Here is a 17,025-nt window from a genome sequence, read left to right as displayed (position 1 = left end):
CACTTCACAAGTGTGGGGCACAACATAGAAGAGCCACCTCCACGGGACAAGACTCAGCAGTCCATCTGCATCTAAAGGTCAAAGGTCACTCTTTCGAGGATGCCAACGTTCACATTTTGGACAGAGAGGACAGATGGTTTGAAAGAGGAGTGAAAGAGGCCATCTATGTCCACTGTGAGCGACCATCTTTGAACAGAGGCGGTGGTTTACGACACCAACTGTCTGCCATCTATAATCCAGTTTTGAGATCCCTCCCCAGACGCCTTAACGCCCACTCACATCCTGGGCCATCTGACCTCAGGAAATCACATGATAAGGTGGGGCCAGGTTTCACAATGAGCTCACCCGAAACCCTGGCTGATTGGGACCCACACCCACTTTCAGACCTTGGCTCAGGTGATTAGAGGATCATCAGGGGGTCCTTTTGTCCCTCTTTGGGGGGATACCCCCACTGGGTTTAAATCTGGGACTCTCGGCCATTTGACCTGAAGAAGCTTCTCGGATTCAAGGAACTTAAAGAAGTCCAGACGCTTTTCTTTCCAAGCTCCTTTGACTACGATGACCTGGATGACTGAGAACCTTCACAGACATTACACCTACTGATTGTAAAAAATGTAAACTTTTTATTCTAAGAACTCTGGTTCGGCACTTGAGACCGTTCAGTCCTGTGACAGTCACCATAATCATAACAGATATCAGACCCCGGAAATATGGATATGAACTGTGAAAACATCATTCAAGTATGGGATTAAATAATATAGTGGAAAAAATAAGATAAGTGTAAGTGCTAGTTGATTTAATATGTGGTAAAAAATATATGGTAATTAAAATAATTTCAATATTAAAATAAAATATCTATCTGTGTCATAAAAACAAAATCTACACCAACAAATGTGACATGACTGAGGGAGAAAAACAAGACCAAAAAAACACAATATGTGGACATCCTCGTATCTGAGGTGCTGGCAGAACGAGTTGGAGACCAGTAGCTGCACGCCAGTGGTTGGAGTGGGGGACAACTTCAGTGGCATTTATCTATTTATCGGTTTCTCATTTATGAGCTTTGCAAAGTATTCCTTACAGTTTCTCAACAACCTGTCTTCCCTCTTAGTACTCATCTCTTTCCCTTAATCACTTCAACCTCCTCAGATAATTAATAATTTGTGACCTCAAATTACAAACCAGAGTAAGTAACTGGTTAGATTACAAAAGATTCCAATGTAATCATTGAATGGGATTTTTGTTTTGGCAAATCTGAAGAAATCAACAATGCTGGACTGATCTCTGCATGACTTTTGAAACCACGTTTATCAGGTTAATTCTGTATGGTGTGGATGGCCATGGTTATTAAACTCTTTGAATAAATCTTCATCAGAAGAGAAAGAATATTCTTAAAGTACTTAAAAACATTAATATTAATGTTCCCAAACATGTTAGTCTGTAGTTTTGGCCACTTCCACCATGAGGTCAAACTACATAACTACATTTAGAAACAGGCTGATTACTGACTGGAATAGCAACTTTCATGTATGTCCACTAGATGGAGCTGTTTGAGTTTAATTACCACACAGTTCCAAGCAGGTCATCAGTGATGCTTTCACTGTTTATTCCAGAGTACAATGTTATTAATTGTTATTAGTTATTATTTTTATTCTATTTATTGTTGAGTCACATGGATAGTGATAACTGGTAGTTTAGACACTAGGAGTGAATCAGTGGTGCAGTAGGGCCAGATTCATGTAGTAATATTTTTTGTCCTTCGAGTTTTATTAATTATTTAATTAATATATGTTTTGTATTGCAACTATTTTGTCTTCAGAAGTGTGGCCTTTTCTGGTAGTGACTGCATCACAGGGGCTGCACCTTTAATATGACACGTTAAGAGAAAATGTCTGATCCTAACTCATTTCTAAACTATGGTTACGTTGCTGATCGTAGTCGCACTGAAGCCCTTGTGTGCTGTGAACAGCCACTGAAACAGACAAGCATGAGAAAAAAAGTGAGAACAAAAGTTTATTGATCATGCAGTAAAACTGTCATGGGAACAAGAACAAAGTGCCAAACTAAAACATGTTAAAATGTGTTTTGCTGTTGCTGCTTTTAAATCATTGTTGATTTTAAGTACTGAAACAGCTCTGGTTAAGATTGTGATTTTTTTTAATCAAATAAGGAAAACAAACAGACACAGTAATCATTTGTATGCATGGATGTCCTCTGGTTTGAAGTTCTGAATGGACCAGTAAGAGACCAGCAGCTGGATGTCAGTGGTTGGACTGGTGGACTACTTCAGTGAAGAGTAGACGACGTCTGGCTCTGGTTTAAAGTCTGAACACAAACACACACAGTTCAAACAACAGGAAACATGATTACAAGCTTTGAACTCCAAGATGTCCAATCTCTCTGCATCACACACAGTCCCAGGTCAGACTATGGAGTGAAGCTGCACCGATTCACCGAGTAATTTGAGTTACTTGATTCTAAAAAAAATCCTCCATACATTTTTTTCTTTTTTGTTTCTGTAGCACCTCTACAAATGACCAGTAGGACATCAATTTGAATAGAGACCTTAGACATCTAGTTTGGTACTCACAAAATGAGTTGTTTTGAAAGTGAACAACTTGGACCTTCATTGCCTCAGTACAACTCATCCATCCATACATAGATATAGAATAAAATAAAACAAAATAAGAAATTGAAATGAAAATTATTTGATTGAAACAGGCATACTGTCAGGGAAATGTCATTGTGCAGACCAATGACTGTTCTACAGTCACTGGAGCAGACCCTACTGTCTACTACTTAGGTAAGACTAGTGTGCATGGCTTACCTGAAATCATCTTGATGCATTCTCAATCATCCAGTAAGTAAATCTCCAAAAGTTGAATCTGTTCATCTGGACGTAGCATTTTGTGGGAGAAATGTTTCATCACTCATCCAAGTGACTTCTTCAGTCTCAGCTGACTGCAGGTTTCCCCAAACCTTACAAACAGTACATTTGCATAATGACTGAAACCAGCCCACTGAAGGAACAATGGGCTGTGAGGTCAGTTCCTTAATCATAATTATGCAAATTCCCATGACCATTGATCAACAACCACTGACCAAAACCCACTGATCAAAGAACACTGATCAATGGCCATGAGTACCATTCACAGAGAGTTGGGGAATGGCTACATTGCACAGATCACATTAACTCGGTGGACCAACACATCAAATTCACCAGGGAGGATATGAAAAGTGGCAGTTTAGCCTTCTTAGACTGTGAGATTTCCATCAGTAATGGGGGACATCTAAAAGCTGTCGTGTACCATAAACCTACACATACGGATCAGTATCTAAGGTTTGATTCTCATCATCCACTTGAGCACAAACTGGGTGTCATTATGACTCTACAACACAGAGTGAACACCATCCCACACCATCATGGCCATTGATCAGTGGTTGAGAATCATGAGAGTCATGAGAATTTGCATAATTATGATTAAGGAACTGACCTCCCAGCCCATTGTCCCTTCAGTGGGCTGGTTTCAGTCATTATGCAAATGTGCTGTTTATAAGATTGGGGAATCCTGCAGTCAGTTGAGAATGAAGAAGTCACTTGGATGAGTGACGAAAGATTTCTCCCACAAAACGTTATGAACAGACTGAAGATGAACAGAATCAACTTTGGAGACTTACCTAAAATCCTCTTTACCTCTTGACAACCAAATGTAACTTAATTTACAATGCTTCACAGGGCTCTAGAGTGCGACCAATTTGGTCGCAAATGCAACCAAATTTTTCAGTGATGCGACTAAAAACAAATATTTGGTCGCACCTGTGCGACCAACTGTTCGGGTAACAAAAAAAAAAAAAAAAAAAATCTCTGCAACTCTCCCTGTGGTCAACAACAGACACACATTATGCCCCTATCGTGGACTAAACCAATCAGAGATAGTCTGGGGCGGGACCTCTCTGATTGGCCGTGGTCCAGTTGAAAGTGCAGGTGGAAGAGAGAGGTGAGTAGCTTGAATAAGGCGATATCAATTCATTAACGGATTCCACACAAAGACGTAAACACAGAGAGGACCCGACGCATCAGAATCAGCTTTGTCTTTCTCGGCTTTCTCACCCCACGGCCCGAACACGGACACGCTGTCGGAGCTCAGCGATTCTGATGCGTCGGGTCCGCGCTGTGTTTACGTCTTTTTTGCGCTGATTCTGAGCTGCAGGTTTTGTCTCTCCAACCAAAATTCGCTGAGCCAGCAGCAAAAGAAGCAGCAAACTACGCTTCACATTTGATCAATGTCGTCATGAATTCCCTCTGAGTTTTGCTGTTTTGCTTCCACCACGATAAAAATCACACTTCATGCACAGCTCCCTCTCTCTCTCTCTGTACTTCAAGAACAGTTTCCCGTCTCAAATCTCTGTTTTCTGCATTATCCATTCGCTTATTACCCACCAGTCTACCGTTGTTTACAGCGCTGTCTTTTTCTTTTCTTTTTTTCACTTAAATGACCTCGGACAAGAAAGCCTAATTTCTGCTGTTCAATACTGAAGAAATTTAAACTTCTTAAAATTATGCAAAATTGCAGAATATTGCAGAATATTTTTAAGGTTATCTGCTATAAAACGCCAGACCAGGAAAATCTCCTTCATGTTTTTCTGTGTTTTATCCTCCGTTACTTTGACACAAAGGCATCTGCTGTGATGTTCACAATTCTGATGAAGTCTCATGTGTATCAGTACTGATAAATGATCAGAATTATAATATTTCTGACTGTCTGAGGCTAAATTGAATTGAATCAGGACTTTGAGAACCGGAATCAAATGGATTATAGAAATCAGTGATGATACCCAGCCCTAGTGATCAGCCTAGGCCCGACAGAAGTGGATGTAGCTGTGGGTAATAAGAAAAGATGAAAAGAACTATTGATAACTTTTGTGTTAAGTTAAAGACTGATCCGTCTGAAATTTATAGCCAGCTCTGACACGGTGCCATCAAACTTTGAATGCTGAAAAAGCAGCAGTGTATCCAGAAAACACATTATATGCTGCAATAAATGCACTGCCCAAGTGTCCCCTCTCCCCCCTGCCTTTCAGCAGCATGCAGCAGCAAACAGGTCGTCAGAGGAGCCAAGATGATGATTAAGTTTAACATTTTCTACAATATTGACAAAGCACTTTAAGCACAAGTTTGTTAGTTAATAATTTAGAAATGAATATTGTCTGTATGGACTTCCCCCCAAAGAAAGTGCACATGTAAAACTGCGGTGTTAAGCGATGCAGTTGAAAAATTTGAGTGCGCCTAACTTTTTGCGCCCATGTCAAAAAGTTAGTTTAAAGCCCTGCTTCACAATGTAATGCTTTTGAAATGCTTTTTAAAACCTCAAATATCGTGGTTCTATTAACACTCAATCATTTCATTGTAACCAAGCAAGTACCTATATTTTAATACCTCCCCCTATTGTGATGTGGCTTGGGGGGCTGGCTAACCACATCGAGCAGCTAGCATCACACCGACCATGACCAGTAACATTTGTAGAACAAACATAAACCACACTATAAGGAACAATAATTTAATAAAAACAACATCCTACATTCTCATAGCTCCCATTTGGTGTTTTTCAAAGGATTCTGAGCTTAATCAGCTAGTATCTAAACTTAGCAGGTAGCAAACAAAAGCATGTAACAAGATTTACCAATACAGCTATTGTCCCGACAGACTTCATTTCAACAGCTTCTTTATTGTCCCATGTACAAGGGAGAATAAGCATAGCACAAAAGCCTCATGCAGATTCAAAGGGCACTCCCTCGATCTGTTACATTTATTTAAGTTCCTCATTCAGCGCCTACTTTTTCTGTTATTTAGTACTCTGTGTTCCTGTACCATTCATACACAGTTTTGAACAAAATATCTCCTCCTTCCTTTAATTTTCTTAAACCTCCTTTTAAGGTGCTACACTTAGATTTTGTTTCTTTCACTATGCTTGTCCTACCCCCCTATAAGGTGTGAGTGGTTATATACAGAGTCTTGACGTGCAACAAGTTCATCACCTAGTTCTGCTTTTTGTCTATAATTACCAAAATGTGTTAAACGGCAGTTGGTGCTGCCTTTTGCACCCTTTCCTTTAATACTGCTTCTTACTAATTATTTTCCTCCTGCAGTTACACAGCGGCGTGCTAGCAGTATAATACTATCTACAGTTCCACACTCAGATGTTATTACCTTTGAGGACAGAGTTTGTCCTAAAAGAGTAGCTTTTACATTGACATGTAAAAACTAATTTCATCAGCTGGTTTGCAGCACTTCACACCAAGATATTTCCTTGCTGCGCTTTGGCACACACTTGACCTCCATTAGAGAGACCCTCTCATCTATATGGTAACGACATAGTGCTACAGAGTTTAAACGAAGCATCGTGTGTAACCCATGTGAAATACAGCCTATACCTCTTTCCGTTAATTAAAGCGGTTGCTTATTATTGTCACACACACACACACACACAAACACACACACATAGCCCCGTTTCTCCCTGTCCTTGTCGTTTGTTGTCTTCATCTCTGTTATCAGTCATCATTCATCAAGTCTCTCTGTGCCTGGGTCCTCGTCTCAAAACATGACATCACTGTCACTGTTTTGTACATTTTACCACAATTTAATCCCCACATTTGTGATAGAAAAGCAAAACATTTTTTTGAAAAGTCTGTAACAAAACCATCAAATCTGATAAAGGTTATTTAAATGCTGCAAAAGAAGAAAGGATTGGAATAAAATACATATCTTAACCTTAATTACTGGGGGAGAATAATGAATGATGCTCATAGTGAGTAAAAAGTAAATTGAGTGCATTTTTTTGAACAGAGATTCACATTTAATGTGTATGTATAATATAATACAGATACATAAAAAATACACTCCAAAATTGAGGAGTCCTTGAAATGTACACATGTACAAAATATTAATTAAAAAATTATAAGAACTATAAAAATGCATCTCAGCTGCTCAGTCTGTGGTTTTTCGTCAGATATGGGGAACACTGAATTGTTTTTTTAGCCATTTCCTTCTTTGCCGGGTTTCAAAAATGTTTGGCTGGCTGGAGCGGCACCTAATAACCAACTCGCAAAATAAAAACAAACCAACAAACACGAAAACACCAATACATATAAGACTTATAATTTGCAAGGATGTTTTTTCAAAATTCTATATGTGAAAAGTGAGCGCGAGAGCCCTCGGTGCGCCTGCTCGCTGCTGAAGTCAAAGTAAACTTTATTGTCATCTCCGCTACATACAGTCCAGTATATAGAGACGAGACGACGAGGCTCCAGTTACAGCAGTGCAAATAAACGAACAATAAATATAAGAAGAGTAAGAAAATAAACATAGACTTTAGGACTCGGGGTAAAGGGATCAATAAAAATTTAAAATGCATAATTTACAGTTAAATGATTTAAAGTCAGAATGAATCAGAATACTGTTACAGTCTGGCAAGGGCAGACTGTATGAATTGAAAAAAGGACCCAAAATGCAGACTCCAAGGATCAGGGAACAGAAGTTGAATGTTAACAAAAAGCGAGCCGTTTAATGAGGCTGGTAAAAAAGTTACAAAGAAAGGGCAAACTGAAGTAAATTAACATCAACCTAAACTGAGAGAACTAAATAAACAACAAAAAAAACCTAGACATGAAACTTGGAAACATGGCATGGAAAACGTGGCGTGAACAACAGACGACCTGACAAAGAATGAACAGAAACACACAGACTAAATACACACAAGGGTGATTAGGGGAAGTGGAAACACATGGGGAAACAGCTGACACTGGTCTGACATAACGAGACAAAGGAAGCAAAGTTGACTACACTGACAAGAATATTCCAGAGTAGAAAAGAGTGTGTGTAAAAGTAACTATTGCAGTGTTTACAGTGTGTTAGATGGGGGAGTTGTACAGGGAGATGGCCACGGGTAGGAATGATTTCCTGTGGTGTTCAGTGGTGCTTTTTGGTAATCTCAGTCTCTCGCTGAACGTGCTCCTGTGACAAGACAGCATGTCATGGAGTGATTGGGAAGTATTATCCAACATTGTCCTTATCTTGGCAAACCACAGTTATAGCCACAGCTGCCCTGGGGCAGACTGACAGAAACAAGGCTGCCATATTGCAGGGTGAAGTGTCTTGCACAAAGACACAACGACCTGGACAGACAGAGCTGGGGGAGAGAACCAGCAACCTTCCCATTACAAGATGAGCTTCCAACCCCCTGAGCCAGTGGATCAGTTTATTTAGTCTATTTTCATCTGTGACCCTCAACCTCCTGCCCCAGAATGCAACAGCATAGACGATAGCTCTGACCACAACAGAGATACAACAAGACATTAATTAGAAAGCTGACAGCTTACTCATTTTGATGGGTCCACACTTTGTGTTCACATCTTTTTTTGTGCTGATTCTGAAGCTGCAGGTTTTATCTCTCTTCAAACAATATTCACTGAACCAGCAGCAAAAGAAGATCCAAACTACGCTTCACATAAACATTGTCATGAATCCCGTCTTACTTGCTGTTTTGTCCCCACAACGATAAAAATCACACTTCATGCACTTGCCCCTTCACTTGCAGTTTACAGCTGTTTACAACACTTTTTTTTCTTTTCTTTTTTACTTAAATGACTTCCGACAAGAAACTTTTTAACATTATGCAAAATGCATAGCTATATCTAATGAAAACCTCTGTAACTTTGCTTCACTTCACCAGTCCAGGTAATGTTCATATGTGTCAATTCACGGTTCTCTTCAGTTTTTGTTCTATTGTAGAACATTTTTAAGATTACCTGCTTTAAAATCCCAGGCCAGGAAAATCTCCTTCATGTTTTTCTGAGTTTTATCCTCAGTTACTTTGGCACAAAGGCATCTGCTGTGATGCTTACACCTTTGATAAAGTCTCACAAGTGTCAGCTTTCTTTTTATAGATGTAAAAATATGGATATGTACTGATTAGTGATCAGAATTCTAATATTTCTGACTGTCTGAGGCCAAATTCTTCCGATTCTAATTGAATCGAATCAAGGATTGAATCGATTCGGGACCTTGTGAATTGGAATCGAATCGATTTAGAAATCAGTGACGATAGCCATGGTGAAATAGAATACACAGTAACAAACATAATCAATAGCTGCAGCCCGACTTTACAGGGAATCAGCTCAGCTTGACCAATTTCCCATACTGCTCACACTCAAGCTGCTTTTTGAGATTCATAATCCCAAAGCTTGAACCCACAGAGATGAAACAATTAACTCATCAATTGCATTAAATAATATTAAAAAGTCAGCAGTTCAAGCTTCTTTCCACCTAGACAGACAGTTTCTTAGGATAATCCATAAGAAACACTAATCTGCTAAAACAACAACAACAACAACAACAACAAAAACCCTGCATCTACAAAGCAGAATCCAGACACTTTACCACCTGAAATATTTGTTCCATCATGAAATGAAAAATATGAAGCAGGGACACTGAGTAGCTAAAAACCTACTTTTTATTTATTACTTCATATATGAATGGCACAGCCTTCCTCTCCTTCATTACCAAATGTTTACAGCCTCTTATACAGTGGTAAATATGTCCCTGTCCGGCTTTGACAAGTACTGATCCAATCAAATTTAACAGGATCAGCCCACAGTTAAAGATGAAGAGCAGCTGGACCTCTGACTTTTTTTGTCCATACGTGACATCTTATTTTGCAGCTGGGTTACTTTTTGCAAGATATGTAAATTTCTGCAGCTATATCGAATGTATATTATTACAACTACAGGGAAACATTTTATACTGATTAACTTTATATTCATTTATTTTTATTTATTCAGTGCTTAACTTCTATAAACACCAACTGAATTTCACAGTTTGTACCACTCCTTAACTGCTCTGCTGAGAAATGACCACAAGGACCTGGGTGTTGTTTCTGTGGCAATAAACAAAGGTGGATGACCACAAAGCTGCTATTCTTGTTTCTTCATGGTGACTGATACACTTCACCACAGAGCAGAAAGCAAGCATGTTCTCAAAACACTATTCTTAGCCAAGCAGACACACACTATGGTGAAAATTTTTACATTCAAGCTGTGGTTAACTAGACTCAACAGCAGGCAGCAGGAAGCTGCTACTGTGGTTTTACATGCAGAAGTTTAAGTCAAAATGACTCATTGTATTAAAGGGACACTTTGACAGGCTGAAAACCTACAGTTAAAGACCTTTAGTCTGTTCATATGTTCCGTCCTGCGCCTCATATTAATAACAAATTTATCCTGTTTATAACTGATGTGTGAGCCAAAGGCAGAGAGCAGACACATCTGAGCTGCTTTTTGAGAAAATATCCAGTTACCGCTCTGCTAAAAGTCAAAACACGTCTGACTTTTCTCTGAGTGCAGACTGGATTACATCTCGGAAGGGCTCGCTCGGCATAACATCTCTGAGCGTAAATTGGATGACATCTCGGGGAGGCACACTATCGTGAGTTCTCAGAATTGGCTCTTTGGGCACAAGAATGACAACATCACAGAGCGCAAGTATGGCGGCTCATGCTCTCCAACGGGAGATTGAGAGACCAGTGTTGGACTGTAGAACTGCTTGGAAATTCATATGAGTTGTTCGCACTAAAGTAAAAAGCACCATCACTCATGCGGATACCCCTTCGGCGCCAGCTGCGGTCTCAAGGCTGGAGCTGAACAAAACACCCTGATAACGACTGTGTTTAGACTGTTCTTCCCATTCTATGCAAGGCCACCTGGGTTGGCTGGAAGACTGTTTACTTAGCCTGGCAGGGCGAAGGACACTGTCTCAGCTGAACTCTGGACATACACACACGCACACACAGACATATATACACATGCAGATATACACTCATCCCCCCTCCCTTTCCAAACGCCTTCGATGCTTATTCCCTTCCGATGCTGATGGTGGATCAAGGAGACCAGCGCATAGGCTGCAGGCCCGGATGTACTGTCTAAATCGGCTGTCTCTCACCCTTTACCCATCCCTGTTGCTTGTCATGTGTTTCTTTGGTGTATTAAGAGTTTTTTCATGTACTGTGCAGAGGTGTTTTTTTTTCTGTTCTCAAACTGATCTCCCTGTTGGAGCTCAGTCTGGGAGGAGTTATTTTTTTTCTCCTTATCTTTCCTCATGTTGTGCTTCCATTGTTATACCTCTCTGATCTGTCTTCCCCATGCGCCATCTCACACTCCGACCATACATATATGGTCGGAGGGTAAGATGGCGCCGCCATTGCGTGCAATAGGTCGGCAGCCTTATGAAATTTCCCCTTGTGGGACTAATAAAGGTATATCATATCATATCATATCATATCATATCATCTGGGCCATACAAGCTGAACCTGTACCTGAGACCACTGTACTTAAGACATAATGTGGCTCAAAGAAAACGTCATTAAATAAATACATTTTATGTTGATCACTGGACTGCTGAAAACAATACTCCATGATCACATGTGATCACATTTTGGTTCACAGTCCCTCATGCTGCAAAAAAGTAAATACAGCAAAGGAAGTAAAAAAAAGCCAACAACAACAAAAAGGCGGCCAAAACATTTTAGGTAATATAAATAAATCTGCAAAAAAGGTTCATTCTGTTCATCTGGACGTAATCCGCATAATCATCCACGTACCTGAACCAATGACTCGGTGGTGTTCCAGTGTAGGATAACAAAGCCCTCTTTTCTATTTCTTCCATGTAAAAGTCAGCCACAGTGGGCAGGGAACCCATGACACACCCATGTTTCTGCCTGTAGTGCTGACCCTTGTATGTGAAGGGTATATGTAGCTGCTCAGTGCTGGCAAGATACTCTGACAGCACTGAGCAGATCCGTCAGTGGCAGGCTGCAGCACCCACGATGTGGGACAGAGAGATTTTGCAGGTCTTTCCTCCCTACTGCAGTCAGACTTCATAACAGAGAATTTTGCAGCTAACCAGATGCACATATCCACACATGTGCAATAACACAAAGTGCAATTTTGTTGTTTGTCTTATCCTATCCTATCCCATTGTTGAGCTTAATTTTTACTACTTTAACATGCACTGTCCACTTTTTGCTGTGACACAACAAATTTTGCACGTGTGGGACTAATAAAGGCCTATCTTATTTTATCTTATCTTATGAAGACAGTTCAAAAAGGAAACACATTTGATCGGTGCTGAAAGTGGTCCTGTTGCTTAGTTTTGGGTCAGTGTGTAATCTCGTACAAATTACCTTCAACGCATCAGTGACTGGAACGCAAGTGAAGAGAGATGTAACATCATAAAAGACCATGGTTTCATCTGCCTCCATAATGACATCTCTCACCTTCTCAACAAAATTCAACGTGTTCTGGTGTTCAGAGCTGCCTACCTGCCTGAGGATTGAAGCCAGAAACTTAGAAATGTTATAGGTGTTATAGTTGATCATACAGATAATTGGTCTTAAAGGTGCACCCTGTTTATGTATGTTTGCTAAATTTGTCCCTTTCTAACTGCTTCAGACAATCTATCACCTTCTTCCTGTAACCACATCCTGGGTGAGTTTTCAGGCGCTCGCATGCATTTTTGTCACTGAGCAGTGACAACATTTTCTCATGATAGTCTTTCTGGATTAGCAAAAGCATCCGCCTACCTGTGTCTGCTGGAAGGATGATCATGCTGTTGTCATTACTAAGTGATGTGAGTGACTTCCTCTCCTCCATGCTGATGTTGCTGGGGGATGCTGGGCGCTCTTCATCATTGAGACAGCCTGAAACTTCTGTCTGCAGTTGCTTTGCTTCCACGTCTGCAATGTTGTTGTTTTGAATTGCTGATTCTGGGCTGTGATCAGTTTCACTCGTGGGATTTGTCTCTGCATCACAGCAGGGGAGGGTTATTTTCTGCCCTTTGACAAGGATTTCTCCATAAGTGACGCCTTCAGTTCTCACTTCTGAATCGATTGGAGCTGAATCACTGTCTGCGCAGTAAAACAAAGACAGGACATCATCACAGGCAGAGCAGCTGCAGAACTTATTGTATAGTATAGGGGTGCCGTTTCAGAAGTTTTTACACAATAAACAATTTGGATGTAAATGTAATATTTGAAAACACTGATGACATTTATTTTTTTTTAAAATGATACTGAAAATACAGCAGCTCATCGTCAGGATCAATGCATCTGCTCAGCATGTCAGCATGTTCCACAAACTACCAAATACTAAACTTTATAAACCTTTAAAACAGTTGAAAAATAGATACAGAAATGAATTTAATTTGAATAATGAAGCAATTAAAAAATATCCTTTTAATTTTCCTGTTACAACAAAATACTTTTGTTCACTTTGAACCCTCTTTTGAATGCTCCATAATGTTCTTGTCTATTATAAAATCAACCATACTCAGAGTCAGAAAAAATAAACATCAAACTAAAACCAAGTCAGCATATTGCAGAGGTTAATGTCAGTGAATATGTCTTCACAGTCATGAGGAAATACATTCTAAAAATCTTACTGTATTTAAAGTTTTCGTTCACTGTATTAACAAACCATCCAAGAAGTCTGAACATCAGTTCTGCTGACTGAAATTCTAGGACATATTTAGAGGTTAGTCAGCAATAATTAGTGGCTACCTATGCATGTGTGATGCCCTGATGCAGTATGTATTTAGCTTGAAAATCAAGCTAGGTAGCACTTTACAAAATGTAGTCACTTCTGGTTCCAAAAACCACTTTCCTAAAGTGTTCCCATTTTATAAAATAAAGATTCTCCTAACTTTCAAATCTCACAACTACAAGACCTAGACCCTGAAAAAAATTACAGAAGAAGCCATATTACCTCTGCTTTGGTTGATTGGCTGTTGTTGACGCTGTGAAATTCTGATGTCGCTGTATATGATGTCATCTTTAATGTCATCTTTAATGTCATCTTCTTCAGCTTTGTCTTGATCTGATCAAATTTTAAGCGCAATTACTATAATTCACTGTAAAATTTCAATATGGAAATTTATGCATGAAAACAACTGGTTGTAGACGTATTTCTATATTTTATTGTATTGTAACAATTTTTATTTGCATGTGCATATAATGTAAATACAAAACATCTATTCATGATTAAAGATTATTTAGGAAAATAAAGCCACATGGAAAACTGACAGTCTGAGTCTCACCTTCAAGTTTCCTATAAATGTATCTTCTCACCAGTAACACCAGTAATACCAGCAGAACCGTCATAGTAGATGATGTAAAAAATGACAACACAACAATTGCAGGAGGGGAAAGTGTAGGTGGAGGTGCGATGGTGCTGGTGGTGGTGTTCCCTAAAACAAAGCAAACACAGTCATTAAGTTATCATCATTTTCTGAGTGTTGAAAGCTGCAGAAACAGACAGGTGAGTGTGTCACCTGTGACAATGATCCAACATGTTCTTTACTGACCTTGGGTCATTGTGCAGCTCAGCAGTGAGATCAGAACTAAAGAGAAATGACACTCAGGCTGATTTGAAGTGAACACAAAGAACAAATCCACACAAACAGCTGACAAACCTAAAAACCTGTGTCTTCTATATCTGATTATTTTTTATTTTGGTGCCAGTCATAAGTTTCAATACATTTTGGGCAACAAAGGACTGAAAAACTGTGTAATGCTTCAACAAACTAAAACAATAAAAACATAAATGAATAAATAAATGCATAATAATGGCTAAACCTAGCATGTATTTGGAATGTTGGAGGAGTATTTCTGTATTCCTTCCAGATATTTCCATCCATCAGTTTTCTATCACTTATCTGGTTTCTTCCCATTTTTGTATTTTCTTTTTATTAATATTTCTCACGACATGAAAGTATCTGCACAGTTTAGCCTCATCATGGTCTTTTACAATTGTCTGATCTTTTTTTTAAAGCAGCACTTTAAAGTGATCATTATGATTATGTGCACTTGCTTTGCTTGAAGTATAGTCCATCATCAGTTATCAGGAGAGCAGACAGTCAAAGTACAAGAACTCAAACAAACACAGAGATTCTACTTACAGAGCAGACACAGCACAGATGTTTCCTTCATCGTCCTTCTCACTCATTTGAGCTTTTTTTCATTTCTGTCACTGACACCAAGTAAAGCCCGCCCTCTTCCTCTGAGCACCAGCTTTTCGATTGGTTCAAATACTCTAGTAGGAAGTTGCCTTTGTGTCTGTAAAGATGCAAGTGATAAAACAATTTAAAAACATTAATGTAACTAGGCTATAGTTGTTTTTCTAAATATTTTGAAAGTCCAATCTCACCTAAAATTGCAACACAAACACAAAAGGCAAGACCAGCAAATAAAGGCCATATTTGCTGGTACGCAGACTACTTTAAGTTGATATTCACTATTATAAATAGAAAATCAGAAAATAAAATGTCCTTTTTTTCTCAGTGATCTGTAGTTTGGTTGATGAACAAATCTATGTCCATGTAGTGGACGTCCCCCTCAGTGAGAGAGGCAGATATGAGCTGAAACACAGGAATCAAACCAGGGACGCTGCTGTTATGGAGCTGAACTGGAACCATTCAGACACTGAGGCCCTCTGAACACATTTTAATTACAGCTGTGCAGAGACACACTGATGACTGACTGGAACACTATGATTCACATTTTACATTAACACCATCCTCACACATGTCTAAATGCATACTAAATTACCCTGGTAAGAAAATCCCAAAAAGTTCATTCTGTTCATCTGTACGTAGCATTTTCAGTGGGAGAATTTTTTCATGGCTCATCCAAGTGACTTCTTCAGTGTCAGCTAACTGCAGGTTTAGTCATCCCTTATATGTCAGGAGTATCGGAACAGTTGAGATGCTGGTTTGAGCGGAGAGTCAAAGAGGCCATTTACGTAAAAAGCGAGCTTGTACCAGAGACTTGTATTTTTACTTTTAATTCAAAACTTCATTAAAAAAAAGAACGTTTTTGCCATATAGGCGGGTGCTTGTTGGTTTCTGAGTGACCAAGTAAATAAAGTCAGTGCCATACACAGACATCCTGTGTAAGCGTTTGAATGATGCTCCTGTCATTGTTTGCAATTTACTGCTTATTTGTTTTCTAAAGATGAATTAAATCAAATTTTCCATTTGCCACACTGGTGAAACCCATAGAAAAAACAGAGTGAGAACAAAAGTTTATTCATCTGGCAGAGACACATAAGACAAACATGAAATAAATATAAATATCTGTGATGTTAACAAAGAACAATATATACATTGAACATGTGGATCTCCTCTGGTCTGAAGTGCTGGGGGAACCAGTTAGAGACCAGCAGCTGCACATCAGTGGTTGGACTGGTGGACTACTTCAGTGAAGAGTAGACGACGTCTGACTCTGGTTTACAGTCTGAACACAAACACACACAGTTCAGATTTGTGGTGGTGTGTGGGGGCTGTAACCTGTTTGTTTATATTATTAATTGATAATTATGAAACAGTGTTTTTCAGATTATTTTTCAGAGTAACATGAAAATAACACAAAGAGTAGTATAACGAATGTCTTTCTCCTGGGTGTAATTAAGTAACGTACTCCATTACTTTAAAAAGTGTTCTGTGTATAATATGTAATAAGTAATGTACTGCATTATTTACTGCAATATTTTTAAAAAGTATTCTGTGTAATATGTGTAATAACTTTTTAAAGTCACAGTTTTTCATTAATGACCACAACACTGATCACATGTTGAAGGGGAAATACCTCCAACATGCATAAACATAAACCACTCACTGTGTGATTAATTTGCACGGATCTAATGTCTTTGATATGCTGCTTAGCGATCGTGGTGCCTCTCAAAATGGAGCCAATGAGAAGTGAGGAGAAGAAGCAAGGTCAGTGGTTTCACCTAAAACCTGTGGTGATAATGATCCATTTTTCACACCTAGGCGCATAGGATGAGTCACATGATTAATAGTGGTTCAGCAACCTTCTTAAGAAGCAACTCCTACAGCTAGCTTAGGTCTGTTGAGAGTTAAAGACAAAGAGCAGCTGTACCTCTGGTCCTTTTTGGCATGATGGTTATTAGTTCGTAACT

At 39.2% G+C, this 17,025-nt stretch overlaps 1 protein-coding gene across 1 annotated transcript; it reads right to left on the bottom strand.

Annotated features, from left to right (window-relative positions):
* Window positions 1-2,000: 2,000 nt before the first annotated feature.
* Window positions 2,001-15,024, bottom strand: LOC120437483. The gene is made up of 6 exons (XM_039608073.1): window positions 15,005-15,024; window positions 14,411-14,446; window positions 14,144-14,293; window positions 13,813-13,923; window positions 12,633-12,956; window positions 2,001-2,325 (listed from the first exon to the last, which is right to left on the bottom strand). Exons 2-6 carry the CDS (start codon window positions 14,418-14,420, stop codon window positions 2,282-2,284), a joined length of 639 nt encoding a protein of 212 aa, XP_039464007.1. The 5' UTR covers window positions 14,421-14,446; window positions 15,005-15,024; the 3' UTR covers window positions 2,001-2,281.
* Between the last annotated feature and the right edge of the window lie 2,001 nt (window positions 15,025-17,025).

This window comes from Oreochromis aureus, linkage group 3 (genome assembly GCF_013358895.1).
Source record: "Oreochromis aureus strain Israel breed Guangdong linkage group 3, ZZ_aureus, whole genome shotgun sequence".
In the NCBI taxonomy this organism is placed as follows: Eukaryota; Metazoa; Chordata; class Actinopteri; order Cichliformes; family Cichlidae; genus Oreochromis; species Oreochromis aureus.
Note: the sequence above shows the minus strand (reverse complement) of the source record. Positions and strands in the feature narration are given on the sequence as shown.